At 40.0% G+C, this 24,548-nt stretch overlaps 1 protein-coding gene across 1 annotated transcript in view; it reads right to left on the reverse strand.

Annotated features, from left to right (window-relative positions):
• The window catches only part of LOC133982539 (anoctamin-1-like), a 205,529-nt gene extending 181,266 nt beyond the window's left edge, over positions 1-24,263 (reverse strand). Inside the window, exons 1-3 of the mRNA XM_062421594.1 lie at positions 24,165-24,263; positions 13,232-13,627; positions 7,893-7,991 (exon numbers count right to left, since the gene is read on the reverse strand). Of these exons, the coding sequence (XP_062277578.1) occupies positions 7,893-7,991; positions 13,232-13,627; positions 24,165-24,263 (594 nt within the window). The remainder of the gene's footprint in view (positions 1-7,892; positions 7,992-13,231; positions 13,628-24,164) is intronic.
• Positions 24,264-24,548: the final 285 nt, after the last annotated feature.

The raw sequence follows: 24,548 nt of genomic DNA on the forward strand, positions 1-24,548 counted from the left end.
TTTTAGAATATCTTTGTATAATAAGGAAAAATGTAAAAATTTTTGATCCTGTTGGACGGACGGTGTTGTCCCCCCCAATTTTTGTGCATCTGGACATGATACATTTGCATACCAAATTTCGTTCTCCTACATCCATCTGGATTTAAGAAATTCACATTTTAAGGTGTCCTAGGGGGCGCCATGGAGCCATTTTGCCATGCCCATTTCTGGGACCCATAAGATATTACATTTTTCACCAGGTCTTTCAACAGGTTTGTTTTGAAAGAAAAAAACTCAGAGCTTTTCCTACAGATACAACTCGATTGCTTTTTCAGCATATTGCTGGAGGTCTGTGGAAAACATAATCATCTTCAGTTATCTAGGTTACACAATATTTTTTTGTTTGATTTATTTCGGTCCCATGAACTCAAAACATTCATGTACAAGAAGACTAACAAAGCAAGTAATATACTTTTAATTTTACTAATTTTAAATACTTAAAAGAAAATATTCAATATTGACCCACCAGTCAGTTCCTGGGTATCTGGCAGGATTGAAGATGGTGTCGAAGCAGTTGAGGATGTCCAGGTTATCACTGGGGAATCTTTTTTCAAGAGCATCAATCAGGGGTTCAATGTACTGCTTCCTCGATGAGCTAAATGCACACTTCTCAGTGGCCTGTGTCACTTTGATGCCTCTGAACTCGCCGTCAACAAAGCCAAGCATTAAGGTCTGTTCCTCTGGGCCTGGGTTGTCGGCTAGAGAGGCTTGCACCATTGGTCTTATGTTGGCTAAATTAATGTCTTCCCTCTGGAAACACAGATTTAACGTATTCATTATTGGCAGGACATCTGAAAGTGCATAAGTCAAAGCTCTTTATGGCATCCACTGCCTTGCAGAGAGAGAGCCACCGCACAGCACATTGTTGTTTGAGACTCTTCATGTCCTCATCGGTTAAGGTGGCACTGAGGTCACGAAGCCAATTTGTCTTGGTTGCAGTGTACTTGTAAAAAGAGTACACAGAATTCACTGTGCACTGTTTGGACTGCTTTGGATGCATCTGCTGCTGCCAGTGCCACATGGTGGGCAACACAGTGCACTTGGATGGCAAAGGGACTCTCCTTTTTCACGAGGGAGCCAACTCCAGAGTATACACTTGTCATGACACTGGCTCCATCGGATCACAGACCCGTCACTCGACTGCTGTCCACCCCTCTCTCCTTGAATGCATCCACAACTTTGCCGTAAATACACTGTGCAGTCCTTGTGTACATGTCATAATTTCCCAGGAAACTTGTTTCGGTCTTCCCCTCCCTTTCCAATTTCAGATACATGATGAGACCATGTTTTTTATCTACAGTAATGTTAAATGTTTCGTCAATTATCAGACCATAACAGTCAATTTTCCCGATTTTGTCTTCCAATTCCCAAATCATTGTTTTTTCCATGTTGATTTCCATATCATTCACAACTTCATTGTGTCTATATAAACTTGCCTCGTTTTCGAAATCAGGGGACTTTAATGACCTATTGAGCTATTCATAGCTCAGGGTGGATCAGTCATGTGACCAAACACTCTGACTTTCTCAAAGAAACTGAGGAAAAACAAAACGTTAAAAAAAGTTTTATTGACAAAATATCTTTAAGATTATGTCAATCTTATGGTATTTCATGTGAACAGCCACAAGGTCATTTTGATGTGTCATAACTTTGTTGAATAAAAAAAATACAATTCGGTACCTGACTTTTACTAAAAGTGTCTGTACTTTAGATTAAAATAGTTTAAATGTTTTTAATGAATTAGACTAAAGGCAAAGAAGATATAATCATATCTACATTTCTGCCATAGACGATCATATTGACAGCACAGGATTTCGCCTATTCCACAGGACAGCTTTCCCACTGTTAATGTTGCAATTTGGTTCCTTAGCAACTGCCTGTGTCAAAGAAACGTCACTAGCGGTCTCGAGCTCTGTTGTTACTTCTTGTTACTGCTTACAAATAAAAAAATAAAACCTTCTATCAGAGGTGGAAAATAACAGCGACTTCTCCTGGGTAAATGGATCCTTATGAGAAAGTGAGTTCATACTAAGGAACAAGACATGGCTTTCATTAGCATTATAAAGTTAAAACGTTAATATTTAATGAAAAAATATAGCCTAGATGTAGGCCTAATCATTACCAAAATGTCTAACATGTTTTTACCTGACAAAATGATCTGCTTTAATCCATATTTGCTGGTGTTTAGCCTTTCTAAAACAACTTTTTCACTTCTCAGAAAACGTACGCACTGCAGAGGAGCAATCTTACAGCCACACCAAGTAGGCCTATAGGATATTTATATATTCTAATCACAATAAAAATATTAATAATATAATATAAATTATATATATATATATATATATATATATTTCGGCTCTTACACTGTAGCATAGGTCTCGTGTCCAGTATCTGCTGCACACTCCTGCTGTGACTGCAGCTAAATATTAATGAGCTGTTACTGTTGTAGTATGTTGTAGGAGAAATAAAAAGAAAAGCAACAGTGTTCAGTGGTGTGTGCTGATTCAGTGTGTTGATCAGAAGTATTTCAGACACTAGTTGCTGTGATGTTTCAGTATTTACAGGCCAAACTGACCCACAGCACATGTTGAAGTGCAGTGTGTGAAAGTACACCCCTGCAGCAGTGACACACAGTATGAGCACAGATCTGCTTACAGAGATCCACTAACTATGTTGTTTTGTTTTTTTAACATAATAATAGAGAACAAAGTTCCAGCATCTTTGTAATAATAAAGACTTCTCTAAAGAAATCACCTCTATCATCCTGCTCCAATTTACAGTGCATCAGTCCGTGGTGAGAGAGGAGCAAAGCTGCATTATAATAAATAAATAAGGATTTTGATTGACAGTCAGAGTTTTTATCGTTCATCAAATCGCTCTGAAAGTGATTCCAACGATTTCGTTCTCCTCTATCGTTATAGTTGTGGTGTTGACTCCTCCATCCACTCCAATTAGAACAACATTAAAACTGTACATTTAGGCCTATAGTTATCGCCCTTACACAGGATTGTGTTTGTGAGTGTGTGTGGTGGGAGGGAGCAGGAGGTGATGTCATAGCCTCATTCAGAGGCTTTGAGAAGGGTCAAACTGTTCGCTCTGTGGTAGTAGTTACGGAATTTCTATGAAAGATTATAGAGTTAGGAATCTAGCTGTCAAAATGAGCAGTTCTATAATTATGAAATTCCAGCGCTTCTGGTGTTAATGGGTTTATAACTCATTTATCTGGTATATTTATAGCCAGACATTATAGCCGTCAATACTTTAATCTTCCAACAATAGCCATATACCGGCTGACATAAACCGAGGTGGGGAGATTCATTCTGGGATCACTGGTACCAGATGGTTTACAAAAGGCCTTTTGGTCAAAGGAATATTTTACACTCAGTGTGCCATGATAATATCTCAATCTTCTATTAAAATCTGCTCCCTTAATATTAAGGGCTGTAAAAATCCAGTTAAGCGAAATAGGTTATTATCCATTTTCAGGCAAGAAAATGTTTCTATTGTAATGTTACAAAAGACACATTTAACTGATGAAGAACATAAAATGCTTACAAAGACTGGGTAGGACAAGTGTATTTTTATTCATTTAATAGTAAAAGTAGAGAAAGTGCCAATACTAATACATAAAAAATGACCGCTCATCATTGATCACTTTGAGGCTGACTCAAATGGTTGCTATGTGATGAATCATCAATCAATCAATCAAAAATTGCTATTCTTAATGTGTATGCTGCTCCCAATATAAATATATCCATCTTTTCTACTATGAATGATTTATTGCTTAAATATAGCTGTTCATTTATGATTGTGGGTGGTGATTGGAACTGTGTAATGGACAATATATTAGATACATTTATAGACAACGAGCCCTGCAGCAAATGTTGGATCCCAGGGGTTCCAGGATGCTTGGAGAACAACTGGGTGGTAACACAGCTGATCAGAGAGGCTCCAGCAACATCAAAGACCTCATCATGGATTATTATGATATGAATTTTAATCTGAGGTTCACCTCTGGGACCGTCACATCTGGGTGGCACCGTCTGGAGAAGGGGATCATCACCTGGTGCACCATTTCGGTGACCGTTTTCTCCTTGGCCATGAACATGCTGGTCAAGTCGGCTAGAGTGCAGAGTCCGGCAGCCCCCGATAAGAGCCTTTATGGATGACTTGACAGTCACAACATTGTCAGTTCCGGGAACCAGATGGATCCTCCAGGGTTTGGAGAGGCTAATCACTTTAAAAACTTGTGTTTCAAGCCGGAAAAATCCAGGTCCCTAGTGCTGAAGGGAGGGAAGGTGATTGAACGGTTCCAATTCTCTCTTGGAGGTACCTGCATCCCATCTGATCCCAACAAATGACTACACTCTGAAAGACACCGCCTCAATCGTTGGGACTGCCAAGAACCCTGAGCAGCATCGCTCACAGCACAAATAAGCTAACACTCCTGATTAACAGCTTTAGTGAGGAGTTCAAAGTTGCCCGAGCGAGAGAGGTGCTGCAATATAGAATCCAATGACCCAAAAGTCTCCCAGGCTAGTATCAAGGTGAGCACTATGGATATGACCCAGTATTGATGCATAGATGTGTTCAGGGCGGGACCCTTTGCATGATCAATTTAGTGTCGATGGAACAATGTCTGTAGGAGTTATAAGGACTTCTTGCTTTATGGCGAAGCATCGAAATTGTCCGCACAGCCACGCCCAACAAGAATAAGTAATTAGTAAGATTTTGATAACTTTTCATCTCCTATGTGTCAAGATGTTTCTGAGCTAATTTAAAGTTGGTCGGATAAAATCCAGAGTAGGAGTTCGTTAAAATATGTGGCCTGGAAATGGCCAAAAAAATGCCAACATTTAGAATTTTTCCCAAGATGGCCGACTTCCTGTTGGACTTAGGGTATGGGTCCAAATGGCGTTTTTGTGCATCTGGAGATGATACATAAACCTATCGAATTTCATTCTTCTATCGGGAAGGCTGAGGTTCAATTTTGAAATATTCAAGGGGGCGCTATTGAGCCGTTTAGTTACGCCCCTTCCCATTGAAGTATATAGGATGTTAAATGGTCGCACTACAGACGTGTGTGTTAAGTTTCGTGACCGTGGAGGCATCCCTTGCCCCTGAAAACTGTAATCGTATTTCATGGCGTTGAATGTGTTGTCATGGCAACAGTATTTGATGATGGGTCATGAGCTGCAGAATGTAGCATCACCAAGGTCTTATGTATCAGCTGAGTCAATTTCAGGTGTAAATACTTAAGATTAGTGAAAGAGTGACGCAAGTTACTTCCTGTCGCCATTAGTTGGCGCCATGACAGAGTAAATATGAGAGTGTACATGTCTTCACACCGGGACGCTGAACAAGCATATGACATTTGGAAAAGCTCAGACCATGTGGAGTCAAGTTATGAAGGTTTGAAATTTCATGGCAAGACATCGAAATTCGCTGTGTCGCCACGGCAACCAGGAATGACGGGGGAAAAAGCTGTCTCAAGATGATTATGTGCCAATTTGAAGTGGGTGGGATTGTTACGTTAGACATTCTTGCAGCAGTCTATCGCGTAGTTACAGTCATCCAAAGTGGCTAGCTAACACCATCTAGTGGCTAATTCACCGGAAGGAAAACACATAGCCGCCATCATCACTTTGGTCTGGGATTCAACTTGACCGTTTATTCTGCGCATGCTCACATGACATTAGCAGTGCACGCAGGCACGCACGCTGACGTAATATAGGCTATTAAACATGGCTTTGCACCATTCAGTATTATACTCAACACTCCCACTCAAAGACATGTGTATAGCTCTCTCTAATGTCATTTTGATCTCTCCTTCGCTCTGTTTAAAATCGATACCCAGGAAGTGTTTAAGTGGACCCATATCTTTCATCTTAAACCTTCTCTTCAACATCTCTTTTACATCACCGAGTGAGGTGTTGTTACTTGCTGCTATGAGTAAGTCATCTACCCATACTAACAGAATCACTTTCTCCTTCTCAGATTCTCTGCTGTAGACACAATGATCAGCATCATTTTGTACAAAACCATTTTCTGTAAGGTGATCATGCAGTAACATGTTCCAGTTGCGCCCGGACTGTTTTAAACCATACAGTGACTTGTTGAGTTTACATACCAAGTGTTCCCTGTTTTTGACTTGATTTCAAAACCTTCACATCAGTCTTCACATCAATTTGATGTAGGAGGAGATCTTCTTGTACAGCCACCTGCATCAATGCTCGGACAGAGGTCATGTTGGCTGTCAGTGAAAAAGTCTCTTTATAGTCAATCCCTTCCACTTGACCATAACCCTTTGCGACATATCTGGCTTTACACGTTTCAGATCCATCTGAGCTCTCTTTTACTGCACATACCCAGCGACCTCCCACTGCTTGCTTGCCCTGTGGCAGTGGGGTCAGAGTAAAAGTCTCATTCTCTGTTAAAGAGTTCATCTCTTCTTCCATCGCGTCAGCCCACATTTTTGACTTCTTAGAGTCCATAGCCTCTCTAAGTGTTTTTGGTACACCATAAGTCACTCTGTAGAAATAATCAACATTTTCACTCTCATCATTGTTACACTCAGCTTTACACTGGTACTCCTTTAAGTGGCCTGGAGCCTTCCTTTGTCTGGTAGGATACCTGCTTTCTTCCTGTTCTTTCTGAGTATTTTCTGTCTGAGTGGGACTTACACCCCTTAGGTTGTTCCTGACCCTGGTTGGCTATCTTTGGTGCTGTATCTCCATAACACTCAATGTTGTCCCCAAAGTCAAAATCTGTCTGCGTTACCTTTGGTGATACATTTCACCAGCCCATGTTTTAGGACTTTTCCTGTCTCAGGATAGTACACGTTATATGCTGGACTATATTTATCATAGCCTACAAAGATTCCCTTTGTGCACCTAGAATCCAGCTTCTTCTTATCCTGCTTGTATGCATAGCATTCTGAGCCAAATATGTTCATGTGAGATAGGTTAGGTGTTTTTCCTGTGAAAACACAGTAAGGTGTCTGCTCTAGTCGCTTACTGTAACACCTGTTACGGATCTGAGCTGCTGTCTGTACAGCATATGTCCATAATTGCTTTGGGAGGTTACTCTCCAATAGCATGCATCGGGACATCTCAAATAAGGTTCTCCAACCCCTCTCGGCAGTTCCGTTCTGATGAGGTGAGTAGGATGCACTAGTCTCATGCCTTATCCCGTTACTCCTTAGTAAAGACTGGAACTCCTGCCCGGTAAACTCTGTACCGTTATCAGATCTTATGCACTTTACTTTTCTATATGGAGCCACATCTGCTATGAACTTTTCAGTAGTTCAAATATGATGTGTGGAAATGGAGAAAATTATGAATGGTTATCTCATATACTGCACGCAACCCTAGAGGATTTTTAAAAAGTGTGACCCCCTTAGTATTTATTTTGGTTGTTAGTGGCCAGCAATAACAAGTATTGGAGTAAATTAAGATTATTTTATTTTAGTTATTCGGATATTTTTCTGTTGTGTTTTGTGGTTTGTTTTTGATTGTGTGTATGGTCTTGTATTGTATCAAATATGTTATCATTTTGTGACAGCAGAAAGCTGTTTTCATATGGTGCTCTGTGTTTTGCTGTCCCAAAATAAAAAAAATAAAAAGTTTAAAAAAATATTCATAATAATAGTTCAAGTAAGTCCTCCAAGAGAAGTCAATTAAACAAAAAAAAAAAGCCAAATGACCTGAAGATCTAAGTGTAGCATAGTAACACCAAAATAACAAAACACAAAAAGCCCCCAAAAAAAGTCCATGACAGTAAGTTGAGTAATGCAAATAGTGATAAAAGAAAAGTAGATCCTAGAAATAATGAAGAGAGACAGTAACTCTTACCTTCTTTGTGGGCATCTTTAGCTTCATGAATTCGGCCTCTCGACAGAGAACATTCCAGGGAGCATGGATCTTCACAAAGCACACTCCTGGAATCTTTGCCTGAGACATACAATGCACAATGTATGCAAAAAGTTATGTACCAAGTGAGACAAGGAGAGTTGCATCAGGTACTACAAAGTGTACTATGGCTGATGCACTGTTTTCTCTTCCAAATGGTCACAACAACAATTTTTGCATTATTTCACTGCCACAGTTTCATTTAAAATGCTGTAATGGGAACTTTCAGTAGTACTAGAAGTAGTTAGCTCGTAACTAATTTTCATCTGCATCTTCAGTAGGTCAATATTAAAACATAAACAGCACAATAACAAAAAATAAAAACACAAGATATCTCCAAAATACAAAGTTGCAGTCAAAAGAGTCAGTGCTTTCACGGCTGAGAAGGTTTTAGGAAACGTTTGAATGTGGTTTTAAAAGTAGTTTACTGATGAAACTGCAGCTCCTCATGTCATCAGGTAGAGCATTCCATTGAGTTGTGGCTTTCACAGAGAATGCTGACTACCCAAATGTAATACAAAGAAAGGGTATTATAAACCACACACAAATTTGAAAAAATAGTCTAAAATTCGCAAACCTCTGTAAAATGTCAGACATGATTGATCAAGCCAATGTGTGATCCTTTCCAATGTAATTGTTAGGTTAGCAGCTGGTAACTCAGCTGTTTTTGCATTTGTGTACAGAACAGTGTCATCTACATGCATTTGCAGTTCTACATTATAACACTGTTGATGGAAATCAATAATATATTGGGGAACACCCATGCACTTCATGTTACTGGACAGTGAGTCACAAAATCTTAACACATTGCAACCTAATCGATAAATATGAAGAAACCTATGCCAGTGCTCTAGATGAGAAATAAAATTTAGACAGTTTTGATATTGAAAGATCGAAAGATTGAACGTTTTACACAGATCACATACTGTTTTGGTGAAATGATTTGCTCTTAAGCTAAATTGCAAAGTTGATGTAGTTCAAAATTGTTTGTATTAAGACATGTTGTCAGTTGTTCTCAGCCTACAGAAACTACTGGCAGTATACTTATCAGTTTGTAGTTACTACCTTCAAGGCGTAGAGGTGTGAGATATATATATAATCCATGATTATGTTTTAATTGTTGTTTTAACAATGTCAAGCTGATGTTATCGAGTACGTCCCTCACAAAAAACAATCAAAAATAGCCTTGAAGGTCTATGCATTCATACCTTACATTCAACTAACATGGTACCTTTATCCCTCACCAGTTGGCCTTAAACAGAGACTCATACAGTTACGACATTATAAACCCAGTTTTGCTTCTAGCAGCACACATGGTTTTAATAGTCCAAATAGTCTGGCCTTTTGTCTATGTAGTTTTCTTTTTCTGCAATATTGCCTGCATGCTGTGTGCTCGGTCACCATGTGATTTGCAGTTTACATGTTACACAAACACACACACACACACACCTAAGTGTATAGGTACACTTAGTTATATTCGATATGGTGTGTTTTTACTCTTTTAGGTAATTTTAAATTTCCGGTTGTGTGTTTTGCTTTGTTATCTTTGTAAAATAAATGCTTTTGGATTTGGTTATAGTCATTAAGATCTTTATTAACCAGCATTCCAAACTGAAAGCTCAATACATTCAACAAGACTGAATCAATTGGCTATCTTTTCCAGGCTGGTGCCCTGCTATTATTAATTCTTATTTATCATTTCTATTGATAAAATAGAATAGTGTTGTCACGATACCAAAATGAATACCCACGATACTATACCAGCCAAAGTATCACGGTTCCGGGTAGTATCACGATACCACAGCCTGTTTTATTATTATTATTATTATTTTTATGAACGTGCAATATATTTACACAAGTTAGAATTGCTTAATATTGTTTGTTGCATGATAAACATACATTTAATGCATTACATTTTAACTCTACTGGTTAAGTAAAAAATAAAAAGACTCAAACCAATATTTTTATGAATAACATTTATTTAAGTTTGAATTGAAACAACCAGTACACCAGGAGTTTATGAAAATAACACTTACCTGATGGCTTCTACTCTGCTGCTACTGCTTTAAACATCGTCGAAATCTCGCGTGATCTCCTGCAATAGATTTCGTGCTCTGTGCGGGATCCCGTGAGATTTCGACGATGTTTACAGCAGTAGCAGCAGAATAGAAGCCATCAGGTACGTGTTATTTTCATAAACTCCTGGTGTACTTACAAACTTTCCAATGCATCGATTTATGAGTAAAGACCATATTTGTACTACTGTAGAAGTTTGATACCATTCCAGGCATTATTATTGGGGTAATTTAGGAGATACACTGTTGGTCCCATTAGCACCTGTACTAAGCCATGTTGTATCTTCAGAGCTGCCGCCGCTCAGGTCTGCTGCCTCTGCCGTGACTGTCTGTGTTTTGTGAGTGACTGCAGCTGCAGAGATGAGATGTGGCGTGAGTGCCACAGTGCAGGAGCGCGGGACAAGGCAGCTGTGCTCACAAGCCAGATTTGTTTTTACAGAAACTATGGGTCCCACTGGCACCGTGTTCAACGGTAGTACCGTTGTGTAGAAATTATGGTATAGTAGGCACTGTGACGTTTTGGCACCGCGGTATACCGTGGGTACTGGTAGACCGTGCAACACTACAAGCAGTGATGATCGGTCCCTCGCGCCCCATGCACGTCGGGCTGTGGCGCAGCTGGAGGGCTCTCAGGTAGACGTATTCATATGCAGGCTATTATTGGACACTGCACCAAGTGGTAAAATAACACTTCCTGTCGCTGAGGTCAAATATGAAGGAGGAGCTCCTTAAAATATGCGAACTGGAAATGGTCAAAACAGCGTCAAAATTGCCACTTTGACCCATAATGGCTGACTTCATGTTGGACTTAAGGTATGTGTAAAAAAGGCTGTGCTCCCATGCACCGTTCGCTTGAGTCTCTGATTTCCGATGCTGCTCTGTGCACACGAATGCATCACTCACTCTGCGTGCCTGCACCTGTAAAGCGAGTGAGACAGAGAGAGGACTGCAGGACCTTAGTTTCTCACCACGGCAACGTCAAACAGACTTTTTTTGTTGTGTGCGCCCATGAATAATTAAGTTACAAGGTCCTTTAAGTTTGTTATGTTGTGTGATAGCTTATTTGTCGCCATGAGTGCAATAAAAGGAGTAATTTGGTGTTTCTTCCATCCAAAATATTTCATTGTTAAGAGCTAGCTGCTGGATTGTGCTAATTGATGATAGTTAATGAGAGTTATGCTAGCTAGTTAAGTCTGTTGTACATTGTATTTGTTATTTTATGTTTTAATATGAATGTACACTGTTGACTGTTATTGAGCATTTATTCAGTGTTACTTATTTTATCTTTTACGCTAAGGTTAATAGCTTTCAGTTCTGATATTAGCTGTTATATATCCGTAATTATGTCTTGTATTGTTGTTTATGTCAGATTGTAATTATTAATCAATCTGTATTGCTGTTCTCTGTTGTTGCAGAACCACACACATACATATTCAAATGACTAGATGAACAGTCAAATCTCTACATGGACTCTGCATCTTTTTTCCCCCCACACTCTCACCTGAATAATCAAAATTAGTGTCCTGACCCGACACCCTGAAGTGTTTGCTGCCACACCTAGAGATTTTTCACATTCTTCCACACAGTATGGCTTCCAGAGACTTTTTGGTGCGTCTAATTATGATATATATGGATACCAAATTATATTCTTCTACGACAATCTGTATCCAGGGGCTCAATTTTCAAGGGGGCACTGTCGAGCCATTTTGCCCTGCCTGTTTGCGGGGCCCATAAAATAATGTGATAATAATCACTTCAGAAACAATAGGGTCTCACGCTGACTTAATTAAACATATAGCTACAGCCTAATATCTTAAGAGTAAACATAAAAAATAAGCTAGTTTGTAGTTATGACTAAATTCCATATTTGTCTATCAAGTAGCCTATCCTATATTTGATCTGCTCAGCTGCAGCGAAATCGTTCTTTTATCGCTCATCATCAGCTTGACACTTTCAAGCAAATGCAATAACTGACAAATTACACAAATCAAAGCAGACTTACTGTTCCTCTCGTCCTCTCTCATCTTTCTTAGCGGGGGTGGGGCTGAGCCCTCCATGTGCAGCAGACACTCTTTACAGCAGCGAAAAATGCTGCCTTAAAGAGTGTGATTTGACAGTATGCATTTTTTCTCGCAGAACAAACATTTCTTTTCTTTTTTTTTGTTGTTGTTATTTTTACAGGGTGCCACTGCAGAGGGGCTGCCAAATACGGCTCCCGAGCCGCGGGTTGCCGACCCCAGCCCTAGCTTTTCATATTTTTTACACAAATTTGAATAATGTACTAGTAAGCCTAGCAAGGTTTACATGGCAGCTGGCTCATGGGTCAGAGCCCCTGACAGAATTTTGCTTAGGGGCCCCAGGGAGGCCAGGACCGGCACTGATGTAAGCCCATAAACACAGCCAATTGGCTCAGTGTGAACCGCTGCATATGATCCAGCTTTTTTTAAATAACCCATAAGCCCATAACCGACCCTGCGGATATAACTACAATTTCCTTCCTTGGCATTACATGCAGACTTTATTCTATAGTAGTTGTATGTCTGGTCCGAATTCTACATTTTATTCACATTTATTTGTGGCAGGATTTAGAAGTGCTGCACTCAGTGACATGATCAAACACTCTGAATTCCTCAATGAAACGGAGGGAAAACCAAACTTTTTTGTTTTTGTTGTTCTTGGTAGCATATGTTATAGGCTATATTGCATAATATTATATGATAATACTACTGTTTAATATGTTATTAATGAGTTTATACATGTATTTATTTGGTGTATTTCCTGCCGGACATTTTAATCTGCTGGCCAGTTACATTTCATACTGGCCAAAAACCGGCATAAAACGGCTAATGGAAACTCTGAAACATATGTATATCTATATATGTGTATATATATATATATACATACATACATACATATCACAATACATGAGACAACCTATCTCAGATGAATTATGCTTTGTACATGGACCAATCTCCCCACTCCCGAATTTCAGTTCTACCGATTTTATATAAAATAACATGCATGGCTTATCTAAATGGTGATCGGTTGGATCAGCTGCTCAGCTGGAACAGATGTCTCTGGGATACACAGATACTGTTGCTCCAGCACTAGCTGCAGTGCTTAAATGCATGGTGTCTTAAAGAGTAAGAGGTTTTCACCTAGAGAATATTTTCTGACATTAATTATTATCTAATACAAAGAACTCACATCCTCGTCTTTCTCTAGCTCCAGCCCCATTTCTCGTAGTTTCCATTCAAATTCTTCCCTCCTGAATGACTTATGATCTTCCTGGCCATCAAAGTTCTCTCCTGGGCAGCCCAGCTCCACATTGGACTCTGGTGATGATGGTGGAGATAATGACGAGTCTCTCGCCATTTCTGCTTGGTGGTATTGGACATGTTTGTCACGACTCCAGGGGGAACAGCGCAGGCTGCGGGCACCAGCAATTTCAGTGAGCAGGTGCATTGACTGTCGACTGGATCGTCCCCCTGCTGGCTTCTTCACAGGATATGTCAGGATGTAATCAACACGCCTCTGACCATCCTGGAAGTAGAGGCCATGTTGACAGCAGGTATTTTCCTCTGGGGTTAAAGCCTTCAGCAGCTGACAACATACACATGAGAACAGACAGGAAAGGGTAAGGATTTAGGATATAGGAAAAACATATAGATGCAGAAATGTGTGTTAGTTTATATGAGCAATTTTGTTTTTGTTGTGTTTCATGGTTGCAGGATTTAGAGCCATCTTTTTTTGTCGTTGGAGTTTCAAAGTTCACCATGATTGCTGTTGACTATAGCTAGTGAAAGATGAAGATTTTTGATACTGTCAGGGCTGGACGATTTTTAAGCTTTGGGGCACTGAACTCATGCGCATCAGGTGGTTTGCAGAAATGGCAGTATTAATTCAAAACTGGTGCCACAGCTTTGGATCAACACCTGATTTCATAATAAGGGTTACATTGGATTAGATTATTTCTTGTAAATTCAGGAACACTCAAGGACCAGGCTCAGATCAAAAATAAAACAAGAATAAATCAAAATAAATAAATGCATCCAATCATTCACTCATACTCTCATCTGCACAGCAAAACAAATGTTACACTCATCATTGCCAGCATATGCAGTTTAAAAAGAAATGCTCATAAATATTATTGCATGTAATAATAAATACAATTCAAGCTGCAAGCAGTGATGATTGGGCCCTCGTGCCCCATGCATGTCGGGCTGTGGTGCAGTTGGAGGGCGTGCACGTAGACGACTTCATACGCAGGCTTTTATTTGACATCGCATCAAGTGGTGAAATATCACTTCCTGTGTTCACTATGTGGAGCTAGAAAACAGCCACAAAGTAACACACACAGCCACTAATCATAAGTCATGTTGTAGTGTATGATGAAGAACACTCCATGTGAATTTCATGTACATCTGATGATGTTTGTCACGTAAGGCTGACTTCCTGTGTCCAGTCAGTGGCGCTATGACTAAAAGACAATATCGAAGCATAGATGTGTTTAGCCACGCCCATGCATTTGACCTATATAGGATGTTACCTGGCACCACTCCAGACATGTGTGTCAAGTTTCGTCACTGTAGAGGCATCCCTTGCCCCTCAAAAACATCATCGTAAGTCATGGCGTAGAATGTGTCGCCACAGCAACAGTATTTGATTATGGGTCATGAGCTGCAGAATGTAGCATCACCAAGGTCTTATGTTTTAGGTGCTTCAATTTCAGGTTTATCTACTTAAGATTCTGGGAGTTATTAGTCAAAGAATGACGCATGTCACTTCCTGTCTCCATTAGGTGGCGCTATGACTGTCACTAAATATGACCCTGTACATGTCTTTACACCAGGACTCTGAACAAGCATATGAAATTTGGAAAGATTAGAGCGGTGCAGTCAAGTTATAAGGCTTGACTTTATGGCTATGTGTTGCGTCGTCATGGCAACACCTTTTGACAGAGAGTCACCAACTTTATAATATACAATCTCCAAGGTCTTGAGGCTTTGCTGACTAAATTTGAGGTGGCTCTGATCAACATGCTACCCACAGGACGTCAAAGTGTAAAACACACAACATCCTTTTGCCAGTAGGTGGCGCTATAACTCAGAGCCAGTATTGACACATAGATCTGTTCATGGCGGGACTCTTATCAAGCACAAGAAGTGTGGGCTTCCTAGGATCATGTATGTTGGATTTATGGCCATTTCATAATTCATCACGAAGGATCAAAATTCACTGCTGTAGATGATACTGCAAGACCTATAAAAGGGGGGGGGGGGGTCACGTGACCCAAATGGCGGAGTAGCAGCACCTTGTCTGTGCTCCCGCAGCTCAGTATCCTTATAGTCATTTTTCTCATAGAAGGTATAGTCACAGTGAGCGGACGTCCTAGTCTAGAGGTAGGACAATGCCTGGCACTCAGAGAAAACTCAACCTTATTGCGAAATCCGCTAAATCTGTAGAAGTTCAGAAGATCAGAGCAGCCAAGCTAACATGGCGGACAACACGCCGCCACTTCTGGGTCAAGTTGACGCCAACAGCTTGGTGGAAAGAATAACTGCTGAAGTGGCCAAAGGTGTGGAGGCTTCATTTGACAAAAAGATTGACCCGGTTTTGAAGAAAAACACGAGGCTTGCTCGTCCAAAATCGTCAAACTGGATACACGAATTACAGAAGCTAATAGCCGCATTTCAAACTCTGAGGACGCCGCAGCAACTCACATCACTAAGCTATCTGAAGTGGAGAGCAAGCTGGAGGCGGCCCTGGAGAAGATCGATGATCTGGAGAATAGGAGCCGGCGGAGCAACATACGAGTCGCCGGGCTACCTGAGGACAGCGAAGGCACTAACCCTATTGCTTTCTTCAAAACCTAGCTGCCGGAGCTATTGAAGGTGAGCTTCAAAGGTGGGTCCCTTAAACTGGATCGCTGCCATCGTGCCCTCACACGCCGTCCCCTCCCCGGACAGCGGCCCCGGGCTGTTATCATGAGGGTCCACAACTTCCAGGATAAAGTCTGGATCATGCAGGCGGCAAGGAAAGCGCAGTCCCTAGTCTACAACAGCGCCCCAAACATGATATTTGAGGACTTCTCCATAGCTGTTGTACGGAAGCGACAGGAATTTTACCCGGTGAAACCAGTTTAAGGAGAGAGGGATCGCCTTTGGCATGCTGTACCCAGCCGTGTTGAGGATTAAACACAACGGGCACGAGAAATTCTTCAAGCATCGTAAAGAGGTGGCTGCTTTCTTGGATAGAGTGCCACAGTGTGGAGGATCTCCCTCCATGACCCCTGCTGACTGAGAGCCTCCCATCATTTTATACACTACAGGCAACCATGACCATCTACTGAACTTCTCTGAAAATGTCAGGTTTGACTACTAGAGGATCTGGTGAGCATAAAACTTTACACCAAGATACTGGGACTGGCATAGCTATATCCTTTGTCATATAGCTAATGCTGTCTCTGTATCTACACGGTCGGTAGGTTAATGCTTGCTGGAGTGTGGATCATTTTCTTTTTTTTTTTCTTTCTTTTTTCCTCACAAAATAGACGGTTGCTAAAACAGTCACTGTTGACTATAATTTTTTTTTTATTGATTAGAGCTGCGGGCCAGCAGTTGAGATGTTGTTACAAGTTCAAGGTTTGAAAGGAGATTAATAGCTGGTCCAGCATCTTCCTTTATTTGAGTAAGGAAGTTAGCTCACACCCCTGACGGGTGTAACAGACCAAAGTCTGACCCCAATGTGCATCCATTATCTTTGCTTGTTGTTCTTTGTACATAGTTATGTTTTAAATGTTAGCAAAGCAGTGTTTCTATTTTCTTTGTATCTCTTGTGTCTCAGTCTAGCTTCAGGGAGCTCTAGTTGTTTTAAGTATTCTCATTCACATGTAGCCAGCATAGTTTTCTTAATACAAAATGACCATTGACAGACCCACACGAAAAAAATCTGCAGTTGGAATGTAGGGGATATACACAATCCTATTAAGCGGAAAAAGATTGAGTTTTAAAAAAAGGAACATGTTCATATAGCCCTCCTACAAGAAACACACCTATCTGCTAATGAGCACTCAAAGCTGAAACATGACTGGGTCGGGCATGTTTTTTAACTCGTCTTTTACCAGTAAGAGTAGGGGGGTTGCCATTTTGATAAATAAACATCTACCTCTGTCTGATGTCCAAACTATCTCTGATAAATCTGGTAGATATGTAATGTTAAAGGGCCATCTCCATGGCCAATTGGTATCCCTCCTAAATGTTTACTTTCCCCCAGTACAGTCTAATGACTTCATCTCTCAAGTTATGTCCTTATTTGCTGACTGGATTGGTGAAGACTCAGTCATAGCTGGAGATTTTGACTGTTACTTTTCCTCAGTAATGGATAAGTCACCCTCAGTACAAAATTCAATGTCTAGGAGAGCTAGAGCTGTATCAGATACCTGCCGTGTTTTACACCCTAATGATAAAGCATTTACATTTTATTCTGGGGTTCACATGCAGTAGAATTGACTTCGTTCTCACCCCTAAAGTCGCATTAAGTAATGTTAAGAGCTGCACTATTGGAGATATCATTATATCAGATCACGCACCCATCTATAAATAACTTAAATCTGATGTGTCAGAATAGACCTTGGAGATACAGTACATTTCTGAATCATGACCCCAAATTTGAGGAATTTCTAAAAACACAATTGGACTATTTTTTCAGTGGAAACGCCCCTAAGCTGCCTGAGTGAAAACCAGTTGCAATGCTTCATTTTTCCACGGGGAGGCGCAGGTATTAGTGCAGGAGACCCGAGTTAGTTTTATACACTAATATAACTTGTATTTACTTCTATTCTTCTTCATAAAGTAGCCTTATACTATATGTTGTTGTTATTGTCACTGTATCGTCACTATGTGTCTGTGTAATGCTGCTGCTACACTATAATTTCCCAGCTTGGGATCAATAAAGTATATCTATCTATCTATCTAATGAAGGGTGCAATATAGTTAATCCATTAGAAGGATGCAATTGATTCAAAACAGGACGCGCTATTTAATACGTAGTATTATAATATAGACAGTTTACTCTCATAAAAAATGCACAGGTGTGTGTTCGCGTGCTGTGCGCCGGTAAAACACAACACAGCCGATCAATTAACACAACGCATTATGATTAAAAAGTGCAAGCTTGTTCTTCTGAGTCATGTAGTATGCAGTACTAGATACTTGTGTAAAAAAAACTGTAAAAGCAGACGTCCTGATTCAACTCTGGGACAGGGGGCATTCGCTTTGAAAGACAATGGGACCCCCCCCGTCGCGGCATCCGAGCTCTTTCTCAGCCTTGCGCAGGCTGAAAACCGGCTGTCCTCTCACATGTCAGCCGACGTTTTGCGCAGGGGCTTTCTAGTGTTGGTGGTGGGGGGACCTTCGTTGTATAAATAAAGCTGCGTCGCCTTGCTTTGCGTATTATCAACAGCAGTCCTGTGGCCCATTTTTCCATTTCGTATTATTGATCTGAGCCTAAAATTGAAATATGAAAAGGCTTTTTTCTTTTGTTTTTTTTGTGTTAGTTTCAATAACAAAATAATCAGTCAGTAGGCTATAACATTTTATTTTTTCCCTTTATACATTTAGGGCAAAGTTATCTTTCCCTTCGCAGACGTCAAAATTAATTTCTGTACCAATTCTGTAATCAATTTGTTTCATTTACTGAGCAATTTCTTCTTTTTCTATAACTGAATTCTCTCACACGCTAGTCACACAAACACACACACACCGTGAGTTTGCATCATTCATACGGTGTCTGTCGCTTTGAAATACAATGGAACAGCCACTCAACCATCCCCCCACCTACATGTACCTGGACACCTCCACCTCCCCCACCGAAGATCAAGACACTGTTTGTGCCCCCACTATGGGACACTATTGTTTGCTCAGTCATGGTCTTCCTTGAAATTTAGAATATTTTTTTATAAATTGTGGTGCGTGCATATAAAAAGTCAGTAAGTTAGGTTAGGTAGTAAGTTAAGTTTACTGGTTCGGATGACCAGTAAAAATTCATAGAACATCAGAATGTGGGCTATTTTGTGACAGAAGCACCATCTCCTGGTCATACCCTGTATTACAATGAATAGGTGGGTTTACAGGAAAAGATAGACACTCCCAGGAGAAGGAGGGGGTTGCTCAAGCCGCTGGGAGTCGGCTGCCATTCAGCTGGCTTTCAGCTTGAATGGGAACTTTGAAGTGGCTACTACTGTATATCAGGGACCCAACTGGCGTACATAATTATGATAATAGAGTGATTAACGACACTTTTAAAATATTTTATAAGCAGCTGTACACTTCACAGTTCAATCCACTCTTAAAGCAAGATATGATTGACTTTTTCTCAAAGGTGGATCTACCAAAATGTACAGATGGGCAGAGAGACGATTTGTGCAAACCAATAACTCTGAGTGAAATTAGGAATTGTATCCAGCTACTCCCCAACAACAAAGCCCCAGGCCCCGACTGATTTAATGCAGAATTTTACAAAAAGTTTAACACCATTCTAAGCAACCCTCTATTTGAAATGCTGCAGTCCTCATTTGTTGCTGGGGCTCTTCCTCCATCTTTAATGGAGGCTAATATCTCACTGGTACTAAAAAAGGGGAAACCGTCTGAAGAGTGCTCTTCATATAGACTTATATCTGTTTTAAATTTAGATTTGAAGCTTCTTGCAAAGATCCTGGCCTCACGTTTGGAAAATGTTCTCCCCACTGTCATTGCTAACGACCAGACTGGCTTTATACGTGGAAGGTATTCTTCACATAATGTGAGACGCTTGCTTAACATTATTCAGCATTCCTCCTTGTACAGTGCAGAATCTTTGGTCATTTCTCTCGAAGCTTTTGACAGACTGGAAAGGCCCTATCTTTTCTTCACACTCCAAAAATTCGGCTTTGGGGAGGTATTTACTAAATGGATTCAGATCTTGTACACATCACCCCTCTCAGCGGTAATCACACATGGACTCAGGTCTAGTAATTTTAATATCGAACGGGGGACTAGGCAGGGCTGCCCCCTGAGCCCGATATTGTTTGCACTAGCTATGGAGCCCTTAGTGGCCACCATTAGACAAGACACTAGTATTAGAGGAATCTTTGTAAATAATCGTCAGCCTAAAATTTCGCTGTACGCTGATGACGTTTTGATTTTTTTAAATTCCCCTGCACATTCTATTCCTAAATTGACGGAGCTAATTAATAACTATGGCTCTTTCTCTGGTTATAAAATAACTTTTTCTAAAAGTGAATTCATGCCTCTTTGTTCCTCACAAACATTAAATCCAAACGTCTCACAACCTTTTTGATGGTCTCCAGCAGGATTCGTATATCTAGGTGTAAAAGTCTAGCAGTGTTTAAAAGTTTATATAAATTAAATGCTGACCCTCTTTTACAAACTATAAAACAGGATCTTGATAGATGGTGTGGCATGCCCCTGTCTTTTCTAGATCGTATCCATCTGATCAAAATGAATATTCTTTCACGTCTCTTGTATTTCTTTCAGATGTTACCACTTATGGTGTCAAAGAAAGTTTTTACACTGCGATCATGTCATTCATTTGGTGTAAAAAGAGACCCAGGATAAGATACAGCTTCCTCTGTCTACCTGTTAAGGTGGTGGTTTAGCAGCGCCATCATTTTCATCTTACCTTTGGGCTGCATAGTTTAAGTTTATTCTGGAATGGTTCATAGATGACCGCAATTCTACCTGGCTCAGTTGCGAATCAGCTTCTTTAGGCAGCATCCCCTTGCAGAAATTATTATATATCTCTCCTGACAGAGTTGCAACTCTAGTGAAAGACAATATGATTCTAAAGAATATGTTGAACATTTGGCGTAAAGTCAGGAAATTGGAAGGGTACCGTAATTGCTTCTCCCTATTAACTCCTATTCATTAAAACCCTGACTTTCAACCTGGACTTCAGGCAGGTTTTGCTGCCTGGAGGCACAAGGGTATTAAAGTTATTGGGGACGTGATTCAGGGAGGTTCAATCCTTACATTCCAACAAATGAAAAGCAAGTATGGTATCACCAATAATGATTTAATTAAATTCTTACAAGTTCGAAATTTTATTCTGTGTAATTTGAAAGATTTCACTGGAGGACTTGGCTACTTCTCCTATAGAATCCCTATTGGTAAATGACATGCGACTTAAATTCTTCACCAAAAAGCTTTAATGGGCCCTCTGTAATTTTAATGCAGATAATTCTGACAAGGTGAAAGACAGATGGAAATCTGACGTGGGTATAATAAAGGCTGAAGACTGGAATGCCCTGTGTGGCCAGCCCTCCAGTGTCCTGATGTCTAACTCTGCCTGGGAGAGGCAATTTAAGATTTTGCATAGGCTCTATATCACTCCGGAAGCCAGACATAGAATGAATCCAACTTTGTCAGAGCTATGTACTAAATATCAATTTTCTGTCGGATCATTTATTCATTGTTTGTGGAGCTGTCCTCACGTCCAGCAGTTCTGGATTACAATATTCAACAGTTTAATGTAATTTTTAGGCGCCATCTACATCTGGGCTCAAGGACTTGCCTGTTGGGACTAAATGATGAGTTACCTGCTGACTTTCGCAACAGAGACTTTTTGCACATCCTCCTGCACTTTCCCCGGAAATGTATCATGGCCTTATTGATCACCGATAAGGCTCCCACTCTCATTCAGTGGCAGCAAACTGTAATGAATGTCATTCCATTTGAAGCTTTCTCTACAGCATTGAAGGATAAACCCTTCTTATTTTATCGGATCTGGGACCCGTTTCTCGACTACTTGGGTGCCACTGCATCTTGTAGGTTGAGATCAGGGCTTATAGATCTGGCCTGGACAAAAGATGTAGAGCCATAGTTTGATATATTGACATGTAGTATGTACTATGCTGTCCTCCTTGGACTCCCTGAACTCCTAATTTATTCATTGTTTATTTATTTTCATTTTATTTATTTATTTTTTATTGTATTGTTATCATTATTAGTTTGTTTTCTCTTCTGTGATTAGTTTTTCCTACCTCTGAACTAGGTCTTATTGCCTGTATTTGGTGCACTGTTGCTAGTGCCATGTTTTGTATTGTCTTTGTCACACCTGCTTTGCAAAAAAAGTTTAATAAAAATATGTTTAAAAAATGATGTTTGCGACTGCCAAAAATGCAATTTAAAATGGAGAATAATAACAAGAATCCCTTTGAAAACAATAGAAGGGACAATAATAATCCTTATGGATACAATAGGGCTTCGCGCTGGTCGGCGCTCGGGCCCTAATAATAATAATTCCATTGGATACAATAGGGCCTTCACACCAGTCAGCGCTCGGGCCCTAATAATTTCCTTTGGATACAAGAGGGCCTTCGTGCTGTTAGCACACGGGCCATGAATATGATGAACGTAGTGGTGCTGGGGCGCACTATGGAAATATTCATTGGGACAAGTCAATCACCTCCAATGGGTCTGGGAGTGGCCCACCACGATTAACACCCACAAAAACATTTGTCTCAACTCTGTTACTTTTTTCCAGGCTTTGCATTGCTTTTTAAAATACTGCCCCCAGCTTCCACCCTGTGGCCTGCCCTGTGGTCTGTCCCCCCAAAATTACAACCCCATAAGACTCATCATTCATATATTCTGTTTTCATTGTTTTTCATCATTATTACCTCTAATTATTATTCATTATTCTTTCTACTTTGTCACTTTCCTTCTTTCTTTGTAATTTTTCACTAGCCATCTTTGCCTCATTTCATATAATAAACACTAGCACAACTCAACCCCCTGACCCATATAAAGTATTTCAATCTTATTAACAGAGCAATAATTTCTTAAGTTAGATATTTCACTCTAATGTACTTCTTTAAATGTCATAATCTTTGCTTGCTCTAATACCATCTAATAGTTTTGTTTGTTTTTTTGTTTTGGTAATGCCTTTTGTCACCAATTGTCCTATTCCTCTTTGTAATGCACTGCACAAAAAGGTTATTATACAATCATTGCTTATAGAAGTAGCTTATAGAGAAGCAGGCTATCAGTTGCTGGTTGGCTTGCTGTGTGTGAAAGCAGTTGTGCAGTTCACATTTGGAACAGTGCCCTATCTAGGGGTTTTAGTGGTATAACTTCTGGATATCTATACATTTGAAGGATTTGGATGGTATGGAGACCTAATGAATGAAAACTATGATTGATGATGATTCGAGTAAATTCTGTATGAGACATATATATATATATATATATATATATGAATAAAAACGTGTTGTGACCTGAGACTACTTACAGTATTTCTCCAAATCAGGTCTACTAAAAATGTCTGCTACAGATCTGAGGGAACGTTTCAGATTCTATCAGTTGCAGAGAATGTGAATTATATAATGTCTAAAAACAATCTTGTCTGGTTAATGTGCTCTGCCCAGTCTCTATACAGTGCTTATACAGTGCTTCTTGTCATAATAGTTTTTGGAATGGAGGTCTAAAGCACAGAGCAATAAGATATATCAGCTTTAGTTACATGCAAAATATTTAGTGGATTATTTCATTATGTGTTTATCTCTTTACATGAGATCCGTTGACAATAATAAAAATCAATTATTGAAAAATCACCAGCCAAATCCTTCAAGATGAAGATTTTCTTATATGAGGCACTATTTCCCTCTTGCCCCTCTTTCCTTGCAGTTCTAATTCAGTTCTTCTTTTATGAGCCCTTAGTGTTGCAGACCACCAGAGAGGGGTGTTAAATAAGTTGTGGTTGGGTGCAGTGTGAGTTCTCCTGTAAATACTAGAATTAATTTTGTTTTGATCTTCCTCATAGGCCAAGGTAGCTGTGACAGCACAAGGTACAGATGTGAAGATATATAAGGAAAATACTTTGGTCATGCTTAAAAAGAACTACTGGCATGTACCTTCTTCAGGAATATTAACTTTGTTCAAGTAATGGATGTTGTACTTAACTCTGTGAAATATTCATTTTGTCTTATGCCACTTCACCATGAAAAGATCTATCTCATACATCTGTTTATACATTATTACCCTAAGATTCAGCCTGATATAATGTATTAGCTATCTTATCTTAAAATAGGCTCTAGGCTTAAAATAATCCATGTGTTAGACATTGTGATGTGGGAACTCACCCTAAACTTGCCATGGAAGATAACATTTTGCAGAAAATGTGGAGTCTGCTGCTCAGTCTTTGGAGATAATTTAATTTCCTCTTCTGCTTCCTCTGTCATTGTCCAGGTCTGGCAGGTAGAAAGCAGAGAAAAATGATGACTGGTTAAGAGCTGGTACCAAACAGAATAGTCCAGTTTGTGCAGCAAACCTCCTCTATTTATGTCTGCCTGTATTGTTTGAAATAGACAAGGATCGTCTCCTACCCTTCTCTGTGACTTGAAACTTTTCTTTGCTTGTCTCAGTTGAAAGTTCTGTGTGTAGCTCTGTTTCTGTCTCAGTGTGGAGTGACTGAACTGAGCTTGCAGCCTTGTTACTTGAGAAGCTGTCTCTGAGCCAACATCTAA

This window comes from Scomber scombrus, chromosome 6, assembly GCF_963691925.1.
Source record: "Scomber scombrus chromosome 6, fScoSco1.1, whole genome shotgun sequence".
Lineage (NCBI taxonomy): Eukaryota > Metazoa > Chordata > Actinopteri > Scombriformes > Scombridae > Scomber > Scomber scombrus.